The sequence below is a fragment of the Diabrotica virgifera genome, chromosome 1, assembly GCF_917563875.1.
Source record: "Diabrotica virgifera virgifera chromosome 1, PGI_DIABVI_V3a".
NCBI classification, from domain to species: domain Eukaryota; kingdom Metazoa; phylum Arthropoda; class Insecta; order Coleoptera; family Chrysomelidae; genus Diabrotica; species Diabrotica virgifera.
In genome coordinates, this window is record NC_065443.1 from 277,338,730 (window position 1) to 277,353,082 (window position 14,353).

A 14,353-nucleotide genomic window follows, 5' to 3' on the forward strand; every position below is an offset into this window, starting at 1 on the left:
TACCAGAATTAACTCGGCAACTAGAATATATGATGCACTATACAAAAACTTCTTGAACAGAAAAGAAATAACAAAAACAAAAATGATCGTATATCAAACAGTTTACCAACCTGTATTAACCTCCAGGGTAGAAAACTGGGTACTCGACAAAAAACAAACAAAGCGACTGCAAGCGTGAAATGAAATACTTAAGGAAAGTGCTGGGTGTTAAAAGAACAGACAGAAGAAGAAACGAAGACAGACAAGAGCTAGGAACGAAATCACTAAAGGTTAAAGCAGAAGAAAAGAAACTGAAATGGCAGGGGCACATGAATGAGAATGAACGAAAGAAAATATGGGAAGCAAGAAAAGTAGAGAAAAACCGTAGAAGATGACTAAGAAAAACATGGAACAATAGCATAAACAAGTTTTCGAAGAAAGAGGGAAGACATGGAGTGAGGTGAAGGAACTAGCTAGAGATAGAAAAAAGTGGCGTAGATTTTTAGAAAAAAAGTTAAAGAGTTTGTACACCTCGACACCTACTGGTATAAGAGGTTTTCGATTATGTATGTATGTATAGCATTTATATGATACTTTAAAACATCACATTCGGAAAAGAAATCCTATTTCTATGACACTGGGGGCAGTACAAAAAATTGAATTTCAAAATATGCAATATTTTTGTATATGCGTGTATTGGGACCATGCAAGTTCGGCAAAGCGACACCTGGTTTTTATGCTCAGCAACATTATTCGCACTTTTAATTATATTGGCCAATTATATTAGTCCTGGTTACTGGATAATTATTGTCAAGACCATAGTCCAAAAAAATAATAAGAAAAAATAAGATTCAGGTTATGTTATTAAAACGTAAACAATTGTATGTAGTAATTAATACTAGTTATTAAAATGCAGTACTGCAAGCAAAATACAATTAATTAAATTTACCTTTATATAATAATTGCTTATCATATCAATATTGTGGAGAAATATATAATTTTTCTTCTTCAAAATGACAGTAGGTATGAAATATATGTCAATTTGACAATATGAATTATTTAAGAAAGTTGCAATATTTCTCTGCTATTCTCGCACGATCGTTTCTCGTATCCCCTCCAAGTACTTGCACACCGCGAATTATATGATTAATCAACTTTTCAGTATTATAAATTTTTTATTACATTGTTAAAAAATTCTAGAAAATATACATAAATACTCTGAAACAAGAAGAAATAATTTAAAATAGTACTAACAAAGTAATGACTCCATATACCAGCATGCAGGGGTAAGCAATGAGAGGTTGCTGCTCCTTATCTCCAGAAACAGCAATAAATAATCTAGATGCAGATAAACTTGACCAAGCAATAGTCAGAATAGCCAGGAATAATCCAGTAGGACCATTGAGCCTAAAAAATATTCCTAAGCTCGATAATGCAACTATTGGAATGAGACAGTATCCTAAAATGCTTCCTACGATAGAAAGGCTAAATGTTCCGTTGTCTGGTGACATCAACGACAACAGAGCATACATTAGTATGCACGATATCATTGAGATACCATATATGTAACCACTCTTTCCAGCTAAGAATAAATTGGCAGCTAATAGAAGACAAAATAATATGGGTCCAACTACATCAGAGTCTTTTGTAAGGTATTCAGCATCATCGGCTAGGCTGTGGCCTCGTAGAGGGTTCAAAACCGCCAATATTTTTTCTAATATACGATCCGGATAGATTTCTAACTCTTCTAGTAAGGGTGGCTCATCAAATTCATCTTCACCTTTTCCTATATTGTCATATTGCTCAGGAATAAGCATTTGAGGTGTATTGGAAAATGCCTGATCATTGTATTCAATATTTGTGTTGAATTCTAAAAATGAAGTCTTTAGGATTCAAAAATCTCCTTTTTGTTTATGCTTACCTAAAGTTTGATTTTGGAACTGGGTGTAGTCCTGTTCATAATACCCTTGGTTGTTTGGGGGATTCTGTTGGGACCAATAATAGTCCTGTTGGTTTGAATTAATATAATCTCCCATCTTTATATCTTTATTTTCTACAAAATACACATAACCATAACCTATAATGACGTGTCGTTGTCATTTTAAATTAAATTTTCGTCTTCTCTTAAAATAGTGGTTGTGCTTATTCTCTACGCAGGAGCAAAGTTTTTTGGACAACATTTTTAGGATTTGTGAAGATAGCTACAAATATAGGTGCTGACTGTCTCCGCGAACATACTTTTTACGTCATTGGTTGACAGTTACCGAAAATGACAAGAATTTAAGTTGTCAAAATCAAGGTAATGGGGGGCGTGGACTAGGACTTTTAACAATTAAATTAAACTTTCTTAACTATTTTGTTTATAAAAAATTTATAATGGAAACAGAAAATATTCATAAATTTGCCCCAGAACTGCACAAAAAGTATTTATTATTCATATTAAATGGTAAATTGCCATCTTCTAACAGCTCAATGGACACAAATAGGTAAATAACAATTACCCTAATCCTTAGCAACCACAAATTTATCATTTTTTATAGATCAGTGCTTATGTACTTTGCTGTATCAGGCTTGGATATATTAGGAGAAATTGAGAATATTCCAAAAGAAAGAAGACAGTCAATTATAGAGTGGATATATTCCTTGCAGATTATTAATAAAGAAGGTAAGCTACAATTAAAAAGGGGACTTCCAAGTATAATCATACATCGTATCTTTTGTAGTATTAGTATTTGTGTTCGTAGAGGAAAATCAAAATCTATATATTTAAATCAATCTTAATAGGCCTGGATCCCATGTACCAAAAAAAGTTGATTAATAGCAAGCTGAAAATTTGTTAATAGCTTAACGCCTATACTAAATTTACAATCAAGATGCAGTAGAAATAAACAAACCAAGACACATTAAATACTACTAGGAGAAAACTCCCAAATCATAATTTACAATGTATAAACTTTGGAAATCATAATTTGGGATTTACAAGGTATATACATTGCAAATTTTGATTCGGAAATGCTCCTAGTAGCATTTAACGTGTCTTGGTTTGTTTATTTCTACTGCATGTTGATTGTAAATTTAGTATAGTCGGACACACTTTGATTTATTGGAACACTGCAACAGCGGAAGTTTTAATTGTGGAACAGGTTAAAAATTTGGATCATCAGATTACGAAAACGTTCCATGTATTTTGTCAGACAGAACTTTCATGATTTGTTACCATTTCATTAAACTCTCATGCAAAAATTAGACTGGTATTTATCACCAACTGGGCATTTTAATAAGTCCAACACGAAGAACATTTCAAATGACAGGAATTATATTGGTGATAAATAGCAGTCTGATTTTTGCATGAGAGTTTAATGAAACAGTAACAAATCAGTTGGAAGTTCTGTCTGACAAAATACGTGGGGCATTTTCGTAATCTGATGTTCCAAATTTTTAAACTCTTCCACAATTAAAACTTCCCCTGTTGCAGTGTTCCCATACATCAAAGTTTGTCCGACTAGACACTGTGAAGCTATTAACAAATTTTCAGTTTGCTATTAATCAACTTTTTTTGATACGTGGGATCCAGGATTATAATGATGTCATGCTATTATACATTATACATAACATAGTATGACATCATTAATTCAATTTCTAAATATATTCGTCCATATATTCACTTTTCTTAATCTGTATGCAAGTTGGCGTGTTATAAATAGGATCGTATCCAACTTGGTGTCTATGCATTCTGGTGTCTTGATGTTGTGACCCTGACAGAAATGGTGGTGACATCTGGGGACTGTCTCAATTAGAATCAAACACATTTAATATTCATTGCGTTGACTAACTATTCTTTTTTAAACAATGGTAGTATATTCATGGAATAGACTTTAACTGTGTTTTATGTTTTTGCGTAGACCTCAAAGTATTTTTTTTTGAATCATACTTTTAAAATCTCTAAAAGTGTTTATTTTATTTTTAGAACCAATAAGTGGTTTTCAAGGATCAACAACTCTAAATACAGATAACAATAAGGAAAGATATGGTATTTATAAATGCTCCCATATAGCCCATACTTATGTATGTTTAACAACTTTATTAATACTTGGAGATGATTTGAAAAGAGTCAATAGGCAGGCTATTTTAAATAGTAAGTAAAGATAGAAGTGGTGAATGTCACCCATTTTTATGTATTTTAGGTTAACACTTTCACTGCCAGCTAAATTCAGAGTAAATTTTGTACCAGGTCTTCTGGGCTAAAATATTTTTTTCATCTTAATTACTCTATTTGTTAATGGATTCGACCGTTACTTGATGGAAGTTCATTTTATCTAACAATAAAACACTGAAAACGTTTGTTTTCTATACTTCCACTAAATTTATTATAACTAAGTGACTACTTCACTCACTTGAGAAAGGCACTCTGCCGAAACAGCTGTAGTCACTTAGTTGTAATAAATTTAGTGGAAGTATAGAAAACAAACGTTTTCAGTGTTTTATTGTTAGATACTCTATTTGTGTTTGTTTTTAGCAAAAATCATAAAAGCAGATTTGTTTTTTGAGTATTTTTGTAAAAATTGCTGTGTCCTCATTTGGTGCACGCGGCCTGTTATGGTGAAATTGTTCCCAATGTCTAGTTGCAGGCCATGAGTACCATAGATGGACACTTAAGGTCAAATCGTCCGTTATCTTAGGGAAGGTCCTTGAAGAAAATCTGCAGCCATTGTCGAGTACAATAACGCAAAAGCATTTGTAAACTTGTCAGATCAAAAGACAGCTTACTCAAACTGCTTACGAAAGTCTGTCAAGGTACAGAAAAGTGGCATTTGAGATGATTATTGGTACTGGTGGTACTTCACTGGTGAATACTCTAATTATTTTCATTAACCACCGTTGATTTTCATCAACCAAAGCAAAATGCCAATTACAAAATTCAAATAAAAAGTGTGCATGCAACTTCTTCAAAGTAGTAATCTACTTCTTTCTGTACAAGTTCAAGCCAAACATGAACTTACTCAAAATGCTTTGAACAAAAGAGGCAGAAGCATGATTTGTTACAAAAAAAACTCTGAACCCCACGGTCGAAATTATGCTATAAAAAACACGAAATGAATAACACGGGTATGCAACGGAAGTGAAGACAGCCCTTTTATGTGCTTAGAATGTTTCTTTGCCAACCATGTTTTCACAAAAAAATAACTAAAACATGTACAATAAAATTGATTCTCAGTAATTTTCTAGTTAAAAAATACTGCATTATTTACTTTTTATTATAATATGTTGTACTGTCATAAAAATAAAAAAAAGTTAATGTAGGTATAGTTAATTTTCATTTTATTATCCCATAAACCTTTAAAAATTAAAAAATCCCAGGATATTTTTAAACGTTATAGTTCTACGCCAGACTTAATGATATTCCCATTTAAATACACGGTAAATGTATACCAACCATGGACACATGGCTGAAACGCTGATAAAACCTGTGTCCAATATATGTACACATGGCAGAGAACTAAAATTGCCTGTGCCCATATATGGTACACATGGCAGTTAAAGTGTTAATATCATTTCTCTAGCACATGAGATATAGTCAGAAGTCCATATGTTTTATGGTTTTTAACTTTTGCAAAGCAATAATAGTCTCCCTTTTATACTGCTAATGTGGCTTTGGGATTATAGCAGGGTAGTCTGTTATCTCTTGAGCCTAAGGTACACAGGGAAGGTATCAGGGCCAGTGCTATCAGTTCACTCTTCACTTCAACTGCCTATTATTACCCCTAGTTTTACCCAAGGTACTCATTTTATTCAGGCTGAGTCTACCTGGGGCCTCTAGACATTTAAAAATGTCTAGATGTTCTCATCGGCTCTGGGATTCGATCCCTGGCCTTCTACATGGAAGTCAGACATCACCCCTGAGCTATCCGGCCAATTTTTTTAAAATAAAAAGGCGTAAATAAATACTTTAATTTACAAAAAGGACTTATATGGGATACCTGTCCTTTATTGACATACGACATTATTCTTAAAAGTTTAGTCTCAGGAATAAAAGTATAAGAATATGTTGTTTTTACAGAAAACCTAAAAGCTGCTAAAGTGATTGGTATACCTTGCAATTGCAGAAAATTATGCTGTATTAAATTTGATAAAAATGAATGATTTTAAATGTTTGGGGAAAAAACTTGTATTTGGGAACAAAGTCAATTTTTGGCATAGAGTGTTAATTAATTGTTGTCCAAAAGATAGACAAAGATCCAGAAATGGCAGTTAGTTAGGTAGGAGAATAGAAGAAATTTTACTTACAGCTATGTTTCCAATGTGAATAACAAAAATATTTAAATACGTATATTTCAAAAGTATTCAACTGGTGAATGCAGAGGTTTAATAGGTCATTTAGGGTGGCACAAAAAATATAGAAGTTGGCTACTTCATTGACTTATTGAAGACATTTCGCTCTATAATTCTAGACCTTCATCAGTTCACCACAAGTGTACTGTACAAATATATTTTTGTTGTTTTGATACAAAGTAAAATGAAAAATAATATAATAAAAAATATCCTGTTGTTCGTTCCGTCCCTGAAGAATGCCCCCTTGGCGGATGTCTGTAAAAGAGAAACAAAATTGTATTTACTACTATCAAAAAATTCAATAACATTCTTAGTATAGGTAATACAAGAAGCAATCACGCTATTCCTAAATACGGAATCAACATATTAATAATTACGCACAAACTCGCAACCAGATTATTCCTCAATATGGAATAACTACTCACAGTCTCCCAATCACGGAATCAAAATGTCAACAACCACACACACAGACCCATACAACGATTCTAGACCGGAGATGGAAGCAACTGCTCACTACGCGGTTACACAGGTTTAATTACAAGCGAAGCGCCTCTTCAATACAGAATTGCTTCGCCTCTACAGGCTTTGAGTCAATCCGTTACAGCCCAGTTGGCTCACTAACTCAGTACTTACGTTAGTTAGCCAGGGAGTCTAGAGCTTAATGCCGCAAGACTGACTGATCTTCCTCGGTGCCTTGTTTTTATACCTTTGCCAGACCACCTCTTTCTATCTTCGTTCGATACTTCAACGTGAGGGCAGTGCTCATTCAGCATACAGTAAGCGCTGGTCCTTTCTCAGATGTGACTTTCATCCCTGTCATGTTACTGTCAAGAAACTATTCAAAATAATTGTTTTTCCATACAAAAAATACATTAATTAATAGTATTATAGGGCTTTTCATTCACAGTCATTTGTTTCGAGCTTCTGTCATGTGTCACATAATATTAATATATCTATGTCATACGTTATTGGTATTGTCAATGATACATACCAAAGACGTATGACGTAGATATATTAATATTATGTGACACATGACAGAAACTCAAAACAAATGACAATCGATGAAAAGCCCTATTACTGTGCTTTAAAATAACTTTATTCAAACACCAAAAATATTACAATACGTTAAAACTTTTAACACTTTAACCAAATGACAACTATAAACGTCAAAATTAGCTGATCTATTATTTGTCAACTTCCTATGCTAGTATTTAGTTTCTAAACATTTTCTGACGTTCTAAACTTCACTAGAAAAAAAATTAAAAATTGCAACAAGTGAAGGGTCCAGGACTGTAATAGCTTAATGTTCCTATGTATCTAAAGGCTGTTTTTAAACCAAGAGGAGTAATTCAGATTTCCCGCGTCATAAAGCTTGTTTGTAATTGGTCCAACCTCAGGCAAGTTTACTTCGCTGTTATCAAATTTTGACACTATTGGCATTTCATAGGTTAATTAAGTCATATTAGCGATTTTTTGTATTTTTTGCGTTATTACTTAAATTTTTGATTTTTAGTCTGTTTTTATATAAAAAGCAGTTGTTTTTAGAACTTTAGCGACGTATTAGTATAATATAATATTTTTCTACAAGCGTGCAAAAAATTCCGCACTGAATTTAGATATTTTAATATGGCCTTAAAATAATTATAATACATGCAATAAACTAATATTTAGATATTATTTTGACATAATATTCGAAAGTCAAATAAGTAGACAATAACAGTGGTTTTGAATCGTCGTCATGGAAACCAAGATCGTCGTCATGGTAATCAATTATATTGAAAGTTTGGTTTTAACAACCTTGTCAAAGAATTCATTTGTGTATTTTCATATTAATTCAATTCATTGATTAATATTTTTTAAACGCTCGTAGAAAAAATATGTTCTTAACTCTTGCGGAAAGTCTCTTTTCCGCACTCGACTGCTTGCCGGCTGCAAACTGCAATCGCGTGCGGAAAAGTATGACTTTTCGCACTTGTTAGGAAAATAACTATTATGGACTACCGTCAAAGGCTGATATGGTCAACCAAAAAAGAAGATGTATGTATTTGGTGATATTTCTAGTGACTTTCTTGGTTGAGGAGTAAACTAAAAGCAAAGCTTAGTAGGCTGGCGCTTACTGTATACAAAATCATTACAAAAATTATATTAAAAATTAGATGTCCTTACACATTTATTATTTTAATTGTAGGTCTTAAAACATTACAGTTACCAGATGGATCATTTAAAGGTGCTATAGATGGAGTAGAAAGTGATATGAGGTTTTCATACTGTGCAGCCTGCATTTGTTACATATTGGATGATTGGAGTTGTATAGACATAGATGCTATGGTAGATTTTATATTGAACAGTATTGTAAGTATTTTGTACATACATAGTTACAGAGCACATATTCTAAAGGTGCCGGTGGGGGAATGCGTCTATGCACAGTATTATAGTCAGTGTATCATTGAGGAAATATTCGAAATAATGAAATAACAAATTTTATATTATTTGTTATTTCATTATTTCGAATATTTTCTCTCTCATAACTGACTGTAATATTGCATTCCCCCACCGGCACCTTTAGAATCCGTGCACTGTAGATTATTATGTAGTATTCGCCGTCCAGGAACGTAAATGCAAAAAGCAAAATTGTTCAGAGGAGCTAAAAAAAAAAGAATTTTTATATATTCAAAATAGTGATCAAATGAAGAGTAATCATCCAGGAGCATCGGTATGGCGTTTATCCTTACAACGCTGGTTTTATTTTCATCCCCATTGGTTCGAATTCGTCATTGTTCATCTTAAAATGTTTCTTTACCATGGAGAAATCTAACACAATATTAAATTGAACTCATAATCTTTGGATCAGCAATACCGTTAAGGACAGTCATGTTGGATAAAGAACAAAAATTAATAGTTCAAGAACAGTGTAAGTATAGTCGGCTCGGAAATTCGCTAGAAAATTTAAATCGAATATAACAAAATTCAGTTTGGTAACATTGTGTGAATATCAAGTCCTCTGATAATATCAACAAAACAGTAATTTAGTCCCGACAAAATTAATATTTTTTTACCAACAAAAGTGAGGTATTTTAACCAAATATCGTTTCAAAAATGATGTGCAGAATAATTTTGAATTGGGTTCCGCTAATGAAATTAACCAAATTCATGGCGACTAACACAAACACAAGAGCTGGAAATGTTGACGCAGATCTAATCATCAATGACCAAAACGTCGAAGCGGTCAAATAGTTTATATATCTAGGGACATCGGTTAACCCCAATAATAACACATCAGGAAAAATAAAAAGGCGAATAATAATTTGCAATTATTGCAAACAGGTGTTATAATGGTCTATCAAAGTACTTAGCTAACAAACGTATGTCTCAAAAAACTCGTATAAGGCGGTATAGAACATTTGTATGAGATATAAGACAACTCGTACAAGATATTCGGAGCGATCTGTGAGAACGGAATATGGAGGCGTAGATATAACTTTGAACTGCAGAATATCTACAAGCGTACGTTTGGTAGAAAATACATTACCAATATAATTAAGCGAACCCGCATGCAGCGGGCAGGACATGCGGGCAGGACAATCGAACATGATAAAAAAATATTCTAACATCACAACCCGTGGGAATGAGAAGACGGGCAGACCAAAGCTGAGGTGGATGGAAGGGGTAACACAAGATGCCGAGAAGATCGGAGTCGGCAACTGGAAAATGCAAGCAAGGGACAGAACAGAACGGCGTAGAAAGCTTGAGAAGGTCGAGGCCCTCTAAGGGTTGTAGCACCAAGATGATGATGATGAATGAAATTACTTTTTTGTTCTTAAAAGTAGAAAAAAGTTAAATTTCCCCTGCTTAATATCGTCTAATAATTTTAACTGTAATAATATGCAAGTTGACTACTAATGACTAATCTACATGATTAATGGGATGTTACATCGGTAAACTCTTGCCTTTAAAGGTGGCGTATCGAATTTCTTAAACATTTATACCAAACAGATATGGCCACTTTTTGCTCATTCTATCTGACAAAGTTCTGTTTCTACTAAACAGTTGAGACATTAAATGATGCGGAAAATTAGTCAAACAATGACATACAACACAGTTACGTCATTGTTGCATAAAAATTCTAGTTCAAGATCTTGCGTGACACAATTGACGCTTATGTCATTGTTCTTCTGAGACAAAGTTTAAAAGGGCGCATATTTCAGTAACGACACAACTCTCTAGTGGCTCAGCTCATAGTTACAGTTGTTGTATTTTACCCCACGGTATTTTAGTCGTTGATGACGCAATAAACAGGAATTGAAAAAATTTGCACTTACGTCATTGTTCCTCCGGGACGGCGATAATGAACAATATAAAAATACTCGGACATTGATGATCAAAGATTACATTATTACCAAGGGCCTAAAGACCCTGAGAACTTCTATAATGATTTAATAAGTTATAGAGGTGAAAAAAAGAGAAAATTTAATGTGATTTTTAATTTCAAATATCTCATTCAAAAGAAACTTTTTGTTTATTCTAAGGGTTTTTCGGCCCTCGGTAATAATGTATATTTCATTCTGCGTTTAAATTTTTCAAAAATATTTATTAGTTTTCTCAGGATGCGAAAAAAATGAATGCATTTAAAAAGCATTGGTCCGACATTTTGCGCCTACGCTCTTAACAGAATTATTTAGTGCCACGTTTCAACCACCAGGGCAGCAGCTGCACGAACATAAATACAAGATTTACAAATTCACATTTTATAGATTATATTGTTAATAATGATAGTTTAATTTCTACGATGTAAATTTGAAAAGAATGTAATTAAAAATGAATAACCATTTTCAATTTCGTTGCTACACGAAACTACAGCCGCATCATATTCTAGTCCAATCAGAGAGTGCAGCAAGCACCTCTACCGGTTTCGAAACTTATTAGTCTCTCATCAGGAGGCACATATGCTGCTCTCTCTGACCCAACCAGGACACACCTCGCCGTGCAGTCACGGATTGCAACGAACGAAATGGCAGGGATGCCCTAGCGGCAACTGCTAGCAAAAGACTAAGTTTTCAATCTAATAGCACAGGGATTCTCAATCTGTGGTACATGTACCACTGGTGGTACATATCATTATTTGGGGTGGTACGCAAAAGACAAAAACACAGTTAGTTAGATTACTAAGCTCCATAGGTATTTAAGTTGGGTGGTACCAAGAATAATTTTAAAATAATTTGGTGGTACATAACTCAAAATCATTGAAAACCACTGTAATAGCACATAAAGCAACACCAGTAGTAGAGTAATATTTTTGGTTTCTACACTCACTCTTGAAGTACAGAGTTTCCTTGGAGGATACGGTGACGCCATTTTGATAAAACCTCAAAAATGCAATTTCAGTAATAGAAAATCATAACACGGATAATCCGCAGCCCGGATAATCCGCTGCCAATTCTATCCGCTAATCTATCAAAGCGCTATTGCCAAAGCTATCAGCTAATCTATCAAAGGGCAATTGTCAAAAAAATTTCTTATAATTAACTGCAATTAATATCAAAACGAACAAATATGTATGTATTCGTTCGTTTCTGAAAATTCTGCAGTGGCTTTACCCATTAAGAAGAAATTAAGTTAGACTAAGGGCCGGTACTTTCTGTCCCGGGAATTTTGTCATGCAACATTCCGCTAACCGGGGTTAAGGCCCGGCGCAAATTGAACCTAAGCTAGACACAACCTGCGCCGGCGGGACGGGTGACCCGTGCATTTATTTTTCTAGCGTGCCGCATATTGAACGCAACCTAATCCAACCGTTGGCTATCGACGTGGCGAATAGAGACGGGCAAAATAAGTGCGGACATGTAACGGTTACTTTTGATACCGGTTCTCAGTGGTACTGAGTACAAATACTGATTACAAAATACTGATGTATCTGATCCTTGTGCTGAATTGAGTAGGCAAATTAAAATCGGTATTTCCGTACTTGTAACTAGTAACGTTTTAAAAATATCTTACACGTCCCTAGTAGTCGTAGCGGTATGACTTTCGAAAACATCGAATTTGATCATAAGCGGGTGCATAAAAAGATATCTTACACTGAGTATTTTATTTCTGCACATAATACCTACATATTTAAAATAATCTCTCCCCTACTGAGTCATAACTCATACTCCTCAATTTACTGCTCGGATCACAATCATTTACAATTACTGCAGGATTGCAATCATTTACAATTACTGCAGGATCGCAATCATTTACAATTACTGCAGGTCATAATAATTCATAATCCCTCCGCTATTGATCGGTCATAAAAAATAACACTATCTGCATATTTTGTTTTTAATTTTTAAGCATAAAAAGGTAATATGTAATAAACAAAAATGTAATATGCCGACAAGTTGAATTTGAGGGTAATACGATATTTTTATCGATCACGGTTTTAAGTAACATGAATAATTTTTCACCTTATTTTTCTAATAATGTGTTTTTGTAAAGGCATACATTGATTATTAATTTCGTATCACCGCTTATTTATTCTACCAAAAATTATCAGAATTTAATGACAAAGACAACGCAGTTTTCACTCGGGGTGTTGACTATGCTAATATTTTTATTTATCATAATAAATTGTACTTAGGTACCATCCGTATTCATTTCAGATAAGTCCATCTCGCAAACAAAAACAAGTAAAAATAAAAATCTGGCAGTGAGTCACGCGTCCCACGGCCCAAGAAAACTGTACGCCGATGACAAACGTTCCCAGTGTTCCCAAACGAAAAAAAATAAAATCGGTAAAATGCTGTCAAAAATTCGTTAGATTGCGAAGCCAAATCGTTAGATTTGATATTAGCTTTGTTCGCACAGTCCATTGACTGGTTTTTGACTCATGCGCAGTTTCGTTTTCAAGCGCTTGAAAATGGAACTGCGCATGCGCTTCAGTCAGAAACCAATCGTGGACTGTCTCCACGAACAAAGCTAATGATGAAAATGAGAAGTTGGCATTGCCACCGCATTGCTGGCTGGTTGACAACTTGACAAGTAACAGTAAGGAAGTGGAAAAATATAAGATTACTCTGTTGCCAGATTTTTTTTAGTGAATATTAAGGTCAGGATTCGTTTTGTCATGTTCATTTCACGCTAGTAAAAATTGTTTGTGTCTTATTTCTTCTCACATTTAAGAATAAGTAAAAATTTCTATCTGAATACAAAATTAGGTAGAATTTCAGTAAATTTCGTTAGATCGGTAGAAATGCGTTGAAATCGTTAGATCTACCTAATTTTCGGTAGGTTTGGGAACACTGAACGTTCCCAAGCGAGACCTGCGAACGAATACACTGATAGTAGGATGCGCAGAACTGTGTACGCAGTTAGCCGGTGCAGGTTGTGTCTCGCTTAGGTTCAATTTGCGCCGGGCCTTAATAGGGACAGAAAGTACCGGCCCTTATAGTTTAAAACAAAAGCAGCAATTTAAAACGGTATTATTTAAAAGTTTTTAATATATTTATTGGTTTCAGTCATATGATGGAGGAATTGGTCAGGGACCAGAACTGGAATCACATTGTGGCTCAACATTCTGCGCAGTCGCAGCCTTAGCTTTAAGCAACAACCTAGATAAACTATCCAGAGCACAATTTAATGCATTAAGACGTTGGCTTCTGTTCAGATTTGACGGAGGCTTCAGTGGTAGACCCAACAAACCTATCGACACATGTTATTCCTTCTGGACTGGGGGAGCCTTGAAAATTTTAAACGCCTACGATTTTATTCACAATAGCAATAACAATCAATTTGTTTTAATGACCCAGGATAGGTATGGCGGTTTTTCCAAATGGGTAAACGTAGTACCAGATCCCATGCACACATATCTTGGATTAGCGGGCTTAAGTCTAATGGATTTTGGCGGTTTGAGTGAAATGTACTGTGAATTAAACATTACTAAAAGGACTTTTGATCATCTTACAGATATTCAGGGGACAATAAAGTAATCTTAGATTTTATTTTAATAAGAAAATGTCAGTTTTTATTTAATTATATTTCAAAGACAAAATATTTTGTAAAATTCGAA

General features: G+C 34.1%; 2 protein-coding genes across 2 annotated transcripts; one reads left to right on the plus strand and one right to left on the minus strand.

The window, feature by feature from the left end:
• Positions 1–1,134: 1,134 nt before the first annotated feature.
• LOC114327612 (protein YIPF7) lies at positions 1,135–2,185 on the minus strand. The gene is made up of 2 exons (XM_028276283.2): positions 1,901–2,185; positions 1,135–1,849 (listed from the first exon to the last, which is right to left on the minus strand). Exons 1-2 carry the CDS (start codon positions 2,013–2,015, stop codon positions 1,218–1,220), a joined length of 747 nt encoding a protein of 248 aa, XP_028132084.1. The 5' UTR covers positions 2,016–2,185; the 3' UTR covers positions 1,135–1,217.
• Positions 2,186–2,242: 57 nt separating this feature from the next.
• LOC114327611 (geranylgeranyl transferase type-1 subunit beta) lies at positions 2,243–14,353 on the plus strand. The gene is made up of 5 exons (XM_028276282.2): positions 2,243–2,465; positions 2,520–2,644; positions 3,947–4,114; positions 8,498–8,661; positions 13,803–14,353. The coding sequence occupies exons 1-5, from the start codon at positions 2,356–2,358 to the stop codon at positions 14,271–14,273; spliced, it is 1,038 nt and encodes a 345-aa protein (XP_028132083.2). The 5' UTR covers positions 2,243–2,355; the 3' UTR covers positions 14,274–14,353.